At 42.5% G+C, this 16,049-nt stretch overlaps 1 protein-coding gene across 1 annotated transcript in view; it reads left to right on the forward strand.

Annotated features, from left to right (window-relative positions):
• Positions 1-14,747, forward strand: part of LOC145405809 (protein O-linked-mannose beta-1,2-N-acetylglucosaminyltransferase 1-like) — a 45,828-nt gene extending 31,081 nt beyond the window's left edge. Inside the window, exons 12-18 of the mRNA XM_080277047.1 lie at positions 4,416-4,511; positions 10,928-11,129; positions 11,352-11,536; positions 13,067-13,169; positions 13,864-13,938; positions 14,120-14,229; positions 14,561-14,747. Of these exons, the coding sequence (XP_080133173.1) occupies positions 4,416-4,511; positions 10,928-11,129; positions 11,352-11,536; positions 13,067-13,169; positions 13,864-13,938; positions 14,120-14,229; positions 14,561-14,747 (958 nt within the window). The remainder of the gene's footprint in view (positions 1-4,415; positions 4,512-10,927; positions 11,130-11,351; positions 11,537-13,066; positions 13,170-13,863; positions 13,939-14,119; positions 14,230-14,560) is intronic.
• Positions 14,748-16,049: the final 1,302 nt, after the last annotated feature.

Here is a 16,049-nt window from a genome sequence, read left to right on the forward strand (position 1 = left end):
GAAAAATGTTACTTAGGGTGGAAAAGAGGTAAGCAGGGTGACGAGAAGGGAAGAGTGTAGGAAGGCTGAACAGAGAGGAGGGGGGAGAGAGAGATAGGTAGGATGGCGAAGAAAGGGGAGAGAGGTTGTCTTGTATGCAGGGAGGAAAAAAGAGAGGAAGAGAGCTAAGCAGGAAGGCATCAAAGAAGGAAAAGAGATAAGCAAGATGGATAGGAGGGAAGAGATGTAGGAAAGAGGAACAGGCAGGTTGGCTGGGTGGAGAGGATGGAGGAAGAGGAAGATCAAGTGGAGAAGAAGGAGAAAGAAAGGTGAAAGAAAGATAGGGAGGATGGAGAGGACACAGAAGAGGTAGGGAGGATGGAGATGACAGAGAAGAGAGAGAGGCAGAATGGGAAACAGGAAGGCAGAGGACAGACAGGCGAGCAGACAGAATAAAAAGATAAGGTAAGGTAAGGAGAGAGAGAGAGAGAGAGAGAGAGAGAGAGAGGCGGGGGGGGGGGCTGGATGACCATTTTCAAACGATGTTCTGCAAGTGTATTGTAAAAATATGGCCTCAATATTCTCTCTCTCTCTCTCTCTCTCTCTCTCTCTCTCTCTCTCAATTGCCACCACACTTCCACTACGACTGTTTGCATGACTTAGCTCACGCCAATTTCCCAGCTGCATGAGACTATAAGAGTGGATGAGAGTGGGTTGGATGGCACAAGAGGATGACCAAGTACGAAAGTGAGTGGATGGAAAAGAAGAGGATGACCCAGCAAAAAAGTAGAGTAAATGTAAAGAGAGGTCATTGACCCTTGATGGAAAAGGGAAGTCAGTGGGGTGGAAGTAAAAAGAGGTCAGTGGGGTGGAAGTAAAGAGAGGTCAGTGGGGTGGATGGAAAAGGGAGGTCAGAGGGGTGGATGGAAAAGGGAGGTCAGAGGGGTGGATGGAAAAGGGAGGTCAGAGGGATGGATGGAAAAGAGAGGTCAGCGGGGTGGATGTAGAAAGAGGTCAGTGGGGTGAATGGAAAAGAGAGGTCAGTGGGGTGGACGTAAAGAGAGGTCAGTGGGGTGGATGGAAAAGGGAGGTCAGTGGGATGGAAGTAAAGAGAGGTCAGTGGGGTGGAAGTAAAGAGATGTCAGTGGGGTGGATGGAAACGAGAGGTCAACGAGGTGGATGCAGAAAGAGGTCAGTGGGGTGAATGGAAAAGAGAGGTCAGTGGGGTGGATGTAAAGAGAGGTCAGTGGGGTGGTTGGAAAAGAGAGGCAGGTCAAGTATGTGAGTGAGGTGGCTGGCAAAAGGAGACAGGCCAAGTACATGCTGTGAAGATGCCTGAGAGACATATACAGCCTTTCTCAGCTGTGGAATGTTTACCAGCAGAGGGCAGTGAGAGGTAAAAGAAGTGGAATACTTGAAGAACTAACGTCCCTGACTGTGCGTACTGTGAATCTAGGGGCCAAGAGTTTGGTTGGTACTGGTATAGTGAAGGCTAAACTGAATTTTCTCCCTGCCAGATGAACAAGAAGTAAATATAGCCATCTCATGCTTCTCCCACACATCTGGAGAAGTGTTTATAAAGGATGTTAACCAAATTACAAGATAAACAAGCCTCCATGCCAGGTAACATTATCACAGATCTTTTTACACTTTAACACTCGCCCTCACTGACTGCAAAGTGTTTAGGAGAAAATCTTACACACATATTACAACATAACTTAAGTCAAGGAGTTTATAAATATGGCCCTAGCTGTATTACGACAAGCCCCCCCCCCCAAAAAAAAAAAAAAAAAAAAAACTGTCCCTCTTACTATTTTTATCACCCACACTCCCAATCCCTCTCGCATCCCACAACACCCTCTTGCTCTGCCACCTGATATGAGCAACACCTCGGCCAGAGTGCGTTTACTGCCTCGGGACAAAATTAGTACCCCGCCAAAGTGCTGTGCCAGGGGAGCTCACGGGCCAATTATGGAGCATGGGGGAGGTGGACAGGGCAGAGGGAGGCAAGGAAAGTGCTAGGGACTGATAGGAGGGAAGAAAGTTGGAGACTGGACAAATAGGTGATTAGTGGGGAGGAACAAGGAAACATCGGGGGAAGGTAAGGATGGAATGAAAGAGAGGTAAAGAATGGAATTAGAAGGTGGCAAAGAAAATGCTGGGGACTGATAGATGGAAGACAGTTGAAGGAGACTGGAGAAATAAAAGGTGATTAAGAGGGGAGGAACACTGGAGGGGGAACATTGGAGGGAGATTAGGAAGGACGGAAAGAGAGGTAAGGAAAGGGATTACGGAGTATGGGGGAGGGTCAGGATGCATCGAAGGTGATGAAGACTGAAGAAAGGCAAGGAAGGAAAAGGATTACAGAGTAAAGGGGATGAGAAGGGTGCATGGAAGGCGATGATGATTGGAGAGAGGGAAGGAAGAGATTACAGAGTATGGGAGAAGTGGAGGGTGCATGAAGGCGATGATGATTGGAGAGAGGGAAGGGAGAAAGAGATTACAGAGTATGGGGGATGTGGAGGGTGCATGAATGAGATGATGATTGGAGAGAGGGAAGGAAGGAAACGGATTACAGAGTATGGGGGACGTGGAGAGTGCATGAAGGCGATGATGATTGGAGAGAGGGAAGGAAGGAAAGAGATTACAGAGTATGGGGGAAGGGGATGGAGTGAGGTAAGGAAGGTAAAGGAGGCTGGAAAAAGAGAAGAAGAGATGGAAGTGAAGGAAGTAGGTGAAGAGCGGACGTGGCCAGAAGGAAGGAAGCAAGAAGAGAAAGATTGAAGGAGGAAAATGATAGTGCATACATACAGTATGCCGTGTATCTATCTACAGTCTTTATCTATCTGTCTACCTACCTATCTATCTATCTATCGATCTATCTGCACACACACACACACACACACACACACACACACACACACACACACACACACACACACACACACACACACACACACACACACACACACACACGCACACACACACTGACTGAGGGACTATGTTTGAGAGAGAGAGAGAGAGAGAAATAAACCCATAAAATGTGCAAGAGAGGGCGAGCTGGGAAGTTGCATGTGAGAAAGTTAGTATATAAAGACACCAGTTATTGCCATCCCCCTCCCTCCTTGTCCGTCGTCATGCTGCCACTTATTATTACACCCACACCCTTAACTCTTTATGACACCTACACTCTTAACTCTTTATTACACCTAGACCCTTAACTCTTTATTACATACACTATTTTTACTCTTAATTGCACAACTTCTTTCTTCCTTAATGCTTATAAATACCCCACTACAGTAACTCATTCACCACGATTTTCTATTTTCATTGGAATCTGGCTATTATCCGACGATTCTGTTCAACTTAGGATAGATCTGTAGTAGTGGAGGGGCAATTAACATGATTACCTAACCCCTCCAGGTCTAAAAGTCTCTCAGAAGCTGAATACGCAATCTGGTGGACACGAATATTTAACAAATGATAACGTACTCAAGCAGAAGGGATTAACGACACTGAATGGTGAAGGAATGATGATACAGCCACACAAGAAAGCACGGAATGGTGAAGGAATAATGCAGGAATGATGAAGGCCTGATGCTATACCTACTGTACATAAGGAAGGAGGCTCACAGATTTACCACCATACCGTACTAACTATCCTATGATCACTCTGCTTCAGTAATTATGTATGGTTGACTTCAAGTTTACCTGTATGATATGAGCCTGCTACTCTGTTACATCTAAGATATTTATTCCGAGTCAGTCAATAAATAATAATTATATATGGCTTTCTACAGCAACTCCAGTAGCTCTTTGTCATGTAATGTTCCCGGGTCACAAGGTTGTAAAGGGTAACCTGAGGCAAATTTCTGCTGTTGTCTGCACAGTTATGGTCAGCGGTTCTATTCCCCATCTAAACATCGCAGCACAATTACGTCTAAGCCAAACGAGATATAATTTCTGCATCTCCAAACAACGTCTAAACCTAGCGAGATATAATTTTTCCATCTCCAAACGTCTAAGCCAAACGAAATATAATTATCCTATCTCAAAACTGTCTAAACCTGACGTGTTTTAATTTTCCCATCTCAAAACTGTCTAAAACTAACGTGATACAATTCTTCCAACACAAAACTATGTCTAAACGTATGGAGATACTGCTAAATACTACGATAATATTCAAGGCAGGAAGATGGAAGGTCTGCATTCTCGTTTCATTGGTCCATAGCCCCAGACAAGTACAAGGATTAATTACCGATCCCACGTGTATACAGTAGCAATGGTCGTAAGTAAAAAGCTGCTTGGGGCATTCTTAATTTTAGTAATATTTTTGGTAAAGGATCCAAAGGTGCTGAAATGTCTATATGTAAGGTATCATGTTCTCTCTCTCTCTCTCTCTCTCTCTCCCATTAATTCCCCCTCTTCTTCCACAGGAGTATGAGATTTGCCCTATACTCGTCCTTGAGCCTCGAGGTGGACAAGATCGTGGTGCTCGAGGACGACCTAATTCTTGCTCCTGACTTCCACTCGTAGGTTATTACTTTGGTGTGATGGCATGTGGTGGTGATGGGGTGGTAGTTGTGCCACTGTGGTTGTGCTGTGGAGGATGTGTGGTGGCGTTGTGGTTGTGGTAGCTGTGACAATAGTGATGGTTGCGATGGTGGTTAAAGGCAGCTATGATCGGACAGTGTGTGTGGTTGTAGTGGTGGTGGGGTGGCAGTTGTACTATAGTGGATCTGGTGTGGTAGACGTGTGGTGGTGGTGTGGTGGTTGAGGTAGTTGTAGTAAAAATGCGTGATTGTGGTGGTGGTGCGGTATAGTAGTGCCATAGTGGCTGTGGTAAAGTGTGATGGGGATGGTGTGGCTAAGACAGTTGTAATCTCGTGGTTGCGGTGTGGTTGTGGTGTGGTGGTGGCTGAGGTAGCTGTGATGTGGTAGTGTGTGGTTGTAGTATTTGGTAACAGGGTAGCTGTGATCAATGCTGAGGTAACTGTAATATGGAAGTAATGGCTGTAGCAAGTACAATGTGGTTATGATGGTAGCTGTGATATGTTACTGATGTAGTCCTGGTCATTGTGATAGGGCAATAGTGATGGTTGCTGTAGCAGTGATGTTGGATGTTGTGGTAGCTATGAAGTGGTAGTGGTGGTGGATGTGGTGGCTATGACATGGTTATAGTGGCAGTGGTAATATGGTAGTGGTGGTGGATGTGGTGGCTGTGACATGGTTATAGTGGCAGTGGTAATATGGTAGTGGTGGTGGTTGTTGTGGTAGCTGTGGTGTGTGTGTTTTTTAAGGACTTAGACGAACCACGTAAAACAGTTGTGGACTTAAAATTGAGACTGTAAGTATACTGCATATGCATCAGCACCAAGTTTTCTCATATAAGCCCCTCTCTCCTCTTCTTCCCTCTCCTCCTCCTGTCTTTTCCCTCCCTTCTTCTCTCTTCCTCTTTCCTTTCTTCTTCTATCTTCTACCTCCCATTTCTCTCTTTCCCTTTATTTTCTTTTTCCTCTACACCTATTCTCCTTCCCAAACCACGCTATCCCTTTTACCTTCTCTCTCTCTCTCTCTCTCTCTCTCTCTCTCTCGCTCTCTCTCTCTCTCTCTCTCTCTCTCTCTCCTGTACCCCCATGCTATTTAAGTCTGTTATAAATCTCTCAAGACATTTAATGATCAACAGTCAGCACTGCGGGGGAAAAATATGTCCTATTACCTCCTTTGTCTGGTACAAATCTGCTAAGCTTAAAAAAATTATAACAAAATAACTTCTCTGCCACAAATAAAATAATTTCACCAAGTTTGTTTAAGGAAATGTAAAAGTTAACTCAATACAGTAACAACTCTCATCTCCGGACCAGTTCAAGCGAGGGTAGTCTGAATACTCGAATTTTCCAGCTACTTGAGTTTCATCCATAACCACCCAGAAAGATGCCAGTTCTTCCTTAACCACTGATGCAGCTACACCTCCCACCAGATGTACTAAATGATCTGGTTCTAATATAAGCGTAATAGCTAGGCACATCCATACCGGCAAAAAGGCTTAACCGATTGCCAATGACTGCTATGGTTTCCCCCCCAGTGAACAGTATCATATGGCTTTAGCATGATTAACTTTTTCACTGTGCGTCATTCTTAGACCCTTAAATGCAGGGATATGTTTTCCACAGTATTCTTGCTAATCTGACAGTTTTCTTCAGTTTACAAGACACTTTGAGCAGCTGTTATAATCTGCCTATATTAACCTCTTCAAAACAACATAAATTTCCCCAACAGTAAATATGATTGTAAATATAACTGGAGGTGGCAAGAATATGTCAAAGATCTATTAATGAACTGAAGAGGTTACATGAGAATTATATTAAATCATCTGATCAAGGCAATGGACAAATTACAAAAAGATAAATAAATACGTGAATATTGAAGGAGTTAGGAGAAACTTTCTAAATCCCTACTATGAAATGAATCCCCTAAAGCATGATAAAATAGTCTGTTGGTAGCAAGAAAAAATAAATAATCGCGACAAACATGCTGAATTATCCAAGTGAATCCACACACACACACATACACACACACACACACACACACACACACACACACACAAAAGGAGGAAACACGCATTTAGAGAGCAGAGGAATAAATCAGTTTTGTTCAGGGTTGGACGGTTTCTAAAGTTACAATTGGGCTTGATGAGGCCACACACGTCCTGTAATGTTTCTGACACTTTGATACAGGGAAGAGTTAAAAGGGATTCAAGTGGAGTGTGGGGGTGGAAGAGTGACAAGAGGGTGTTGGGTGTATGAGGGGTTGAGGTGGAGTGTGGGGGTGGACGAGTGACAAGGGGGTGAGGGGACCAGTGGTGTATAACGGGTTGCGGTGTGGGGGAGGAGTATGAAGGGTGGGAGGAGAGAGGTATTTGAGGATGGACAAGGGTTGTTTGAGATGAGGAGGAGGAGGAGGAGGAGAGAAAGAGGATTGCAGGAGAAAGCGGAGGAGGAGAAGGGGAGGAGTAAGAGGAGGAGTAAGAAGAGTAACAGGAAGAGGAATAATTGTGTGGCCAATGATCTGATGGGGAGTATCCAGGTCAGTTTATCAGTCCACTCTCTCTCTCTCTCTCTCTCTCTCTCTCTCTCTCTCTCCATAGATTCTCTTTGACTACCTCGATTTTTTTTCTTGTTATATTTTTCTGCTCTGCTGTGTTTTTCATAATTTTTCACTTCAAATCACTCTTCCAGCAATCTTTCGTATCTTTTAATTTTTTATGCATTGAAACTCTCTCTCCCTCTCTCTCTCTCTCCATAGATATATTGCTGTTGCTATTCCTTGTCTCATTTATATTCATTCCCTCCAACAGTATACATTTATATCTCACTTCTCTCTTTTTCTGTCTCCGCCATCCTTCTCTCCTACACACACATCAATATCTCGTTTCTCTCCTTCCCTCTTCATCCCTCCCTCTTCCTCTTTGTCACCACAGATCTGCTGCTGTTTATCTTTATTTGGTGTGCTTTGTACTCATTTTCTCCTACAGGACTGGTATAAATCTTTACAAATAAACAAGCAGGGGTTCACTGTTCACATGTACTGTTCTGGGCATGCAACTCTTCATTCTTGCATCAAATGTTAGGAATAAATGACCTAACCCCAGCACCGTACACTCTTAATGCATTAAAGGACTGGATAATGGATGGACAGACCCAAATTTCTCTCCTCCCTCCCTCATTTTCTCTTCCCACTCACAGTACACATTCTGACCCTAAGTCTCTCATTCCCTTTCCATTCCTCCCTCCCTCCCTCCCTCCCTCTCAATTTTCAGAGCTCTGTTGTCATCTGCTTTCCTCTGTAATCCTTCCTACATATATTTCTACCTCCTTACTTTCCTTCCTTCTCCATTCCTCCTCGTTCTTATAGTATATATTTTTATCTTCCTTCACTCCTTCCCTTCCTGTGTCTCTCTCCCTCCCAGTTTCCAGAGCTCTGTCATCACCTACATTCCTCTGTGCTCCTCCTTCATCGTACATGTTTACCTCCCTGCTCTCCAAGCCTCCCTTCCATTTTCCAGCGTTCTATTGTTGCCTACTTCCTTCTATACTCCTTCCCTCCTCCTGCACATCGTTTTACCTCTCTTCTCCCCATCCATCCGTCCTTCCCTTTTCTCCATATCTCCTCCCTCTCCCGTCCCCCATCGCCCCCAACGATACCTCATAATAATACTTCGTAAAACCTACCTGATGACAAAGTTTTAATGGAGTTTTGCCACTCTCTCTCTCTCTCTCTCTCTCTCTCTCACACACACACACACACACACACACACGAATACCCAGCTCTTCCTAAGACTGATAATACAGTATTTCCTTCTCAATCCTTCTTTTTACCAATCCAACAAAGTCCTCGCAGGTATTTCAGTCCTACAAGGTGCTGGGACTCACTATTCTGTGTACGTCATAGAGTCTGAGGGTCTGGAGGGTGGGTGAGAGTCCTATATTTTATCATCCTTTTTCATGTTCCAGTGAAGTACGAGTTTACCGATTAATTTATAAGGCCAGACAACCTCTTTCAACCCTGTCTTAACCTACCTACAACGTGCATCTATCTATACATCTGCTTTTGCTTACCTACAGAATGTGTCTTACTCAACCCACCTACAGTATGTTTATTTATCCATTTCTCTTTGTCTCTATAATCTGTTATATACCCAGCTGGCAAAGTATACACAAATATACTGTAATATGTGCCGACCCATTTGCCTACTTTATCCACAATTTGTTATCTGCCCATCAACCTTAGTCTGCCAACAACATATATATCTCTCTATCCATCTGAAGGCTATCTACAAACTGCTATCTGCCTACAACCTATATATCTCTCTATCTATCCAATGTCTATCTACAAACTGCTATCCATCTATCTGCCTTAGTCAATCTCCCTACAATATATGTATCTGAATCGACTTGTAACATGGACATTCATCTGTCTAATCTACCAACAGTATCTCATAAATCACTGTCTGAATCTACCCATACTGCCCACCCCTTGCCTTAGCCGATTTGTAAATATGTCGATCAATCCATATCTCAGTCTATCAACACAATCCCTCCTTTTCTTAAATTTATCACAGGTTCATATGTCAACTCCTATATCTATTCTTCCATCTATCAAACCATCTGTCTGTCTCTATCATCCATCTATCAATCTCGTCATCCATCAGTCCATTAAACCATCTGTCTGTCTCTGTCTATCATCCATCTCTCAGTCTAGTCATTCATCTGTCTATCTGTCTACCATCCATCCATCTATCAGTCTCGTCATCCATCTGTGTGTCTGCTGCCTAGCGCTCCCCTGGGATACCCGCAATCAATGTGTGTGGCCAGGATAGTCACTGCCAGGGGGTGCCTTGTGCCTCGTTCTCTCTCTCTTCCTCCCTTTCCCTACACCTCTACTTCTCTCCCTACTTCCTCTCTTTTCCTCACTCACTCATTTTCCTCTGATATTTCCTTCTCTTCTCCTCTACTGTCCTTCCATCCCTTCCCTTCCTCTTTCATACCCCCCCCCCATTTCCTCTCCTTTCTTCCCATTTTCTCTCCTTTTCCCCCTCTCCTCCTCTTCCCTTTACTGCCAGAGTATGCCTTGCTGCTGGTTCTCTCTGCGTCCTTTCCTCTCTCCTAATGCCCTCTTCTTCCCACTTTCTCTCTTACACTGCCTCTCCCTCTCTCTTCCCACTTTTTTGCCTTGCCACCACCTCTCTCCATTTATAATTTCCTCGAACTAAAACCATAGCGTGCCTCGTCGCTAATTCTGTCTACTAGCTTTCTCCTTCCATTCTTCTCTTCCCATTTCCTCTCCCTCCCTTCTCCCCTCCTCATATCCCTGTTTACTGCCAGAAAGTGCCTTGTCCTTAGTTATCTCTTCTTTCTTCCCTTCTTCCTTATTTTTTCTCTCTCCACTTCCTCTTCTTCCTTCCCTCCCTCCTTCCTCCTTTGCCTTCTAATTTTCCTTCATCACCATTAGAGGGACTTTGTCCTTAGTTCCCTCTCCTACCCTCACTCGTTTTTCTCTGCTATTTTCCCTATTTCACCCATTCCTCCCATCCTATCATCATCATCATCATCGCAATCACCCTGCCTCTTCTTCCATCTAAAGACAGGGTGACGTAGGATTCAGTATAAAAAAAAAAAAAAAAAAAAAAAAAAAAAAGGAGAGGGCGGGGGGTAGATGGACTAATCAAAAACATTCCCAGTAATATGCATCAGACAATAATTCACTCACCATTCAAGTCCCAGAATTCTGACTCCATCATACAGGCATAACCATTCACACACTTGCACCTGATTACTACAAAAAAAAAAAAAAAAAAAAAAAAAAAAAAAAATCCATACCCATGTCATGCACTCCTCCATACACAATTCATCCAACCAGCTCATTCTCTTGTCATTTCCTCAGCCTGCTTAATCTCAATACTGTACCTCCCTTTCTCCATTTTACCACATCTATCAGCGTTCTTCTCCACCTCCTCCCACCTTCAAACTCCCACATACCCTTTACACTGTCCTATTTATATAGTACTGTACACCCATTTTTTTCGATGTGGCAATACCATCTAAGCACATTCCCTTCTACTCCAGCCTTCCTTATTCCACATCTTCCATAAATCACAATTCCTTTCTACTTTCCTTTGATCCCTCCTTATCTACTTTTCTATTTCTCTGTCCTTCCTCCTCTACTTTTCTTCCCTATTTCTCTATGCCTCTCCTTCTCTGTTCATCTCTTCTATTTCTCTTTGTCCCTCCTTCTCTCGCACTCTAATTTCCTTCCATCTCTCCCTCTCTAACCTCCTTCTAAACATATTCTCTCTCTCTCTCTCTCTCTCTCTGTCCTAACTTGGTGATTCCTTTTCCAGCTCATCTTCCTCATTCTGTCGGTCTCAACCTATCCTCTCCCCCCACAGGTACATGCAGCAGACCTCTCTCCTACTTGATGAAGAGCCCGACTACCTCTATGCAGTCTCTGCCTTTAACCACTTCAGCACCCTCAACACCTCACAGGACCTGACTGGGCTACTGCGGGCCACATCCCTCCCCTCCTGTGGCTGGATGACCACCAGGGCCTTCATTGCTGAGGCACTGCCTATGTGGCCACCTGCCAGAGTGGTAAGACAGCTTTCAGCAAGTATAACTGCATGTGTCCGGACCTTAACTCAGTCTTCTGGCTTGTAGGCTACATACACTCACCAATTCAGCCCACTTCCTTCTACTTTACATTAGTAATCACTCAACTTTTTCCATCTCCAACTCAATTCATTATCCCAGTATCTTACTCTGTTAGCTTTAGTAAACTTAACTCCTAACCTTCCTCCCCTCCATATCTACTAGGGAACAGATTGGGATTACTGGATGGGATCTGATGTGGTTCGGCGGGGAAGAGAGATTGTGATGCCCCTGGTGCCTCGGACAGCCCACGGGGGGACCCAAGGGTCACACACAGGGAGCATCATGGCCAAATGGTTCAGTGAGGTTCCCCTATCACACGTACCCTACACGCACCTCAACCTGCATACGTGAGTTGTGGGAAAGACTAGTAAACTGGTGACAGTGCTACAACAATTTTTTTCAATCTTACAAAACATTATCCAGTCATTTCCAACTCAATGAATGGCCATGTGTACCATAATCATATTGGAGGATCTTATTGATAATTAACAAAAAGACTCATTCCTACTTCATGACAAAGACTCGCTGAATTTCGTTAAATCACGAGTTAATATTCAAGTTGTGTAAGTAGTCATGCCGTTATATAAACACATACTACAGCTCCCGATCATTTTTTTCTGTGTCATACCTGTTTGCCATAATGCTGCTAACTTTTTTCCAAATACCTAAAGACTCACAAAAATCATATTATAATCTTGAAGCACAATCCCATGACTACATGAGGTGAGATCAAATGTACAATATAACATAACTAAACCAACACAATAATGAGCTTACCTTGAAGTGAAGCTCAGTCGTCTCTTTTATTCTTCCTCTTCTCCCTCTCTCCACTCTTATAATTTCTTCTTTTCATATTTCTCTTTTCACTGTTCTTCCCAGTCCATTTCTGATAAACAAAGTTTCATATATTACAATCCTCACACTCACACACATACATGGATGTAATTCATCAAAGCAAGGAAATGATAATAAAGAAAATTCTTTGTAACTGGGGTGCCTGGTACAAATTATTATAATCACACACGTTCTGTGCTTGTGTTATCACGCACTAGGCTTGGTACCAATTATTCACGACAATCTAGTGATCGCTGTACTAGTTTTTAAGCATGCTAGAAAAAATGCTAAATACAGGGTAAAAGCAACTGCAGCAAAGAAACACTTAAAATGTTAACAAAAGTGAATTCTGTAAAAGCACCTTACAATTAGCATACATACATTTCGACATAATAACTTTGATTATTACTGTAGATGTACATTGTGTAATGTGCCATATTAAATGAAAAAAGATAAATTATTTGTAAGAAATAAATGAAACCATGAAATTTCACACCAGAAACAAAAAAAGTTTCTAATGCAACATTCGCACTTTCCAAAATTTTTGGATGAAAACTGTGTAAGGATGGATCTTCTTCCTCGACGAAGAGAAATGAAAAGATATTCATAAACTCTAAACCAAACTGCAAATATCCTGTTCAGTAAATGCAAGCAGCACATCATCACCTGCATACACTACCCCCCACCTGCACCAATGTCTTTTAAACTACTCTAGTTCAGATACTTATCATAACCTTGAACTGAACATCCATGGAGACATCATATGCCTGTCTCACTCCAGTACTGATCTGGATTTCACTCAGACATCCATCTACTTTTACAACAGATTCATAACTACCATAACATCTATACAGCACGCCGCTTTTCCAGTCACAAAACATATGATGTAAAATCCTTCACAATCCCTTGCATTCACCTTGCCATATTCGATTTGCCAAATCCATATATGCCAGCTACACAACACCATAATTTTCTTCATATACATGTACTGTATTTCCTTCATAGCTTTGTCTCACTACCAGTATATGGTGTTCCCCGTGCAGGGTGAGGAATGCAGTCTATGAGGAAACCATATTGCGGGAACTTACAGAAGCGCAACCATTAGACCTATCCAACCCACTCAACATCCAAATCCCATTGTACCAGGTAGGGTCACACTCTCTCCGCTAAATATCATGGTTCATCCATTCTTTTGTTACAAACAATGTTTTATAAAATAAAAAAAAATACAGTAATAATAATAATAATGGTCTCACCATTTTGTGATGAGTGGTCGGTGATTCATGTCACTCCTTGTTATACAGGAGTCACTCTTCGAACTGCCACATATCACTGGACAACATGCAATATTATATGAGATTACTCTTATTCCAGAAACGTCTGTACCTGGGTAGTTTTCAATGATTTGGTCACGTCAAAGTAGATGCTGTGTATCTGAAAAGCATTAAAAAAATTATTAATCAATCATAAAATAATTTTTTTTACCAACTAAAAAATAAAGTGGATTAGGCAGGTATCTTGTTCATAAACATTTTTATATGCAACTGCAAGCAATGCCAGCTTTGGCATAATGATAGCACATAATCTGCGTTCTATCTACTACGTAAAATCTGACGTTAATAGTATGGCCGTGTTGGTCTAGTCCACTGCACTAATAGGTTGACTTAAATGTACATTTTTTTCTAGGATGTAAACCAAGTTTCAAATATCCAGAATACCCAGTGTGTGCCACTGATGACTTTACAAACACAAGAGGATAACACGACATTAAAAACAAAGCTTTCACTATGATCCTAGTACACAATCACTGATTATTTTGTTTCTGGTGTGACTGTGCCAGGGTGATGATGTGTGGGTGGGTCGTGTGAAGATGGACCATGTGGAGGACAGCTCAGCCTTCACGCTCCTTGCCCAGGTCTGTGCTAATCATCGGTTCCTCTTGCACTTCCTGTTCATAACCCGCTTAAACTGTATTGTACGTAAAAATATTCCACACTACATATGGAACACAAGTAGGAAATTAAATTCTGACGAGGACACATCTGTCACAATCACTCTGTTCAGTAGTTTTTAATATCCTCTCCTGTCTCTCTCAGGCATTGTCACTTTGGCATGGTGATGCAAGAGGTCACCATCATGGTCTCTGGCGCTTACACTATCATAGCACTCTGGTGCTGATAGTAGGCGTCCCCTTCTCTCGCTACAGGTTAGTCATCAGTACTTCACAGTGAGGGATGCATACTTAAAAATATATTCATCTATATTTAAAATTATCTTCGTCTTATCATAATTATTATGCTTGTGGAAAAAAAAAAAACAGTCTTCATCTCATTCAGCCTCAATAACTTTACTGTTCTTACCACATCCCATAATCAAGTACGAAAGGGTCTTCACAAACAAACCATTTCTGAATGTTTTTATATATAGTTTGTTGTGCAGATCTTATAACTTTTACAGTTTTAAATCACCTAAACTGCACCTAAAAAAATGTAACTCCATTCAGTCTGTCCAACTTAATCATTCTTCCATGTTCACAGTTCTCTGGTGGGTGGACTGAATGGGACAGTGCTACACTCAACCCCTGAATTGCAAGAGGCCTTTCTTGACTCTGACAATGAGCTAGAGGATATAGTCTTCCTACGCCACAACAGCCAGGATTACATGCACATTCTGAGGATGGAGAAGGAAAAAGGGATGGGGATCAGACAGAGGGAAGAAGGATAGACAGTAGGTATCGGGAGAAGGTAGTAATGCAGACAGGGGAAAATGGACAGGGGAAGGCTGGGGGCAAGGGAAGGAGAGTTAGGAGCATAGGCAGGAGAGGTAGAGGGCAGGATAGGAAGTGTGTTCGAGGATCATGCAGAGTTAAAGGACTCTATTATTGCAATAAACTTGAAAAGTGAAGTAAGAGGTCATGCAGGACTAAATGAAACACTGTTGACATACAGCACAGCAGATAAAGAGGGGTATGTACTAGCCATGCAGACTGAAGGGGGAAAAAAAAACTGATGTGAAAGATACTAAGAGAGAGAAAGGCAGAAAGGAGATAAGATGACGGGTATGTCAAGAGGGAGAGAAAGCATCACACACAAACACACACAAAAGGACGATTTTTCTTTTCCTTATACTGTACATTTCTGACTAAGCATAGATAGTCCATGAAAACTGTATGGAACACGAAGAGTGTGATAACAACGATAAGCATATTAAAGCACAATACTAGCAATAAGCAAGAATGTTGACTATTAGCATCCATCAACCTCAACCATTTAATTTTTTTTATTACACAAATCACCCTTATCTATAGCTAAATTACTGCTGACAAATGAATCATCACAATCATCATCATCTCCCTTTCGACCCAAGGATGGGCTGACATACGGTTCGGAAAGCAAGAAAAATCTTATTAGCGTGATAGCCATGTGATGCACAAGTTCAATCTCTACAGGTTGAGTTATTTCCTTCATATAACGCTGCTGAGGGGACTACGTTAGGGTGGTCATCTAACACTGTATTAAGCTACGGCAATCTAGCCTCACGTGTGAAAGAGGTTTCATGGGAAAGATTTTACAGCTGCTGCATTATGTCTATGTAAACCGCACACATACCCCAAAAAACAATGCATCTTGCAAAAATATCTATACTGTATATCTGCATCTATTTATCTACATACTGTTTAAGGGATTGTTTATCTACTGGATGACTTACTGTGCATGTGGATTTTGGGTAGAAGTGAACAAAAAATCAATGGCAACTACTGTACATACTGACTCAAATCTGCACCTCCACCTTGGCAGGACAAGAGACCTGGGTGCTGTTATGTTGTAACGGGTGTGTGTGTCATCCCAGTAAGGTGGAAATGCAGGTTCGCGTCCTGTTGCAGGGTACCTTGGATTTCCATGGTCTTTGTCACTAACTCCCTCAGTTACAAAGTAGCGTGGCATAAATGAAAATAATAATAATAATAATAATAATAATAATAATAAAAGCATATGTTACAGGATGTGTCTTTTCTAAATGGGATGA

The sequence above is a fragment of the Coenobita brevimanus genome, chromosome 68 (genome assembly GCF_032717465.1).
Source record: "Coenobita brevimanus isolate Jiangsu-jjx chromosome 68, ASM3271746v2, whole genome shotgun sequence".
Lineage (NCBI taxonomy): Eukaryota > Metazoa > Arthropoda > Malacostraca > Decapoda > Coenobitidae > Coenobita > Coenobita brevimanus.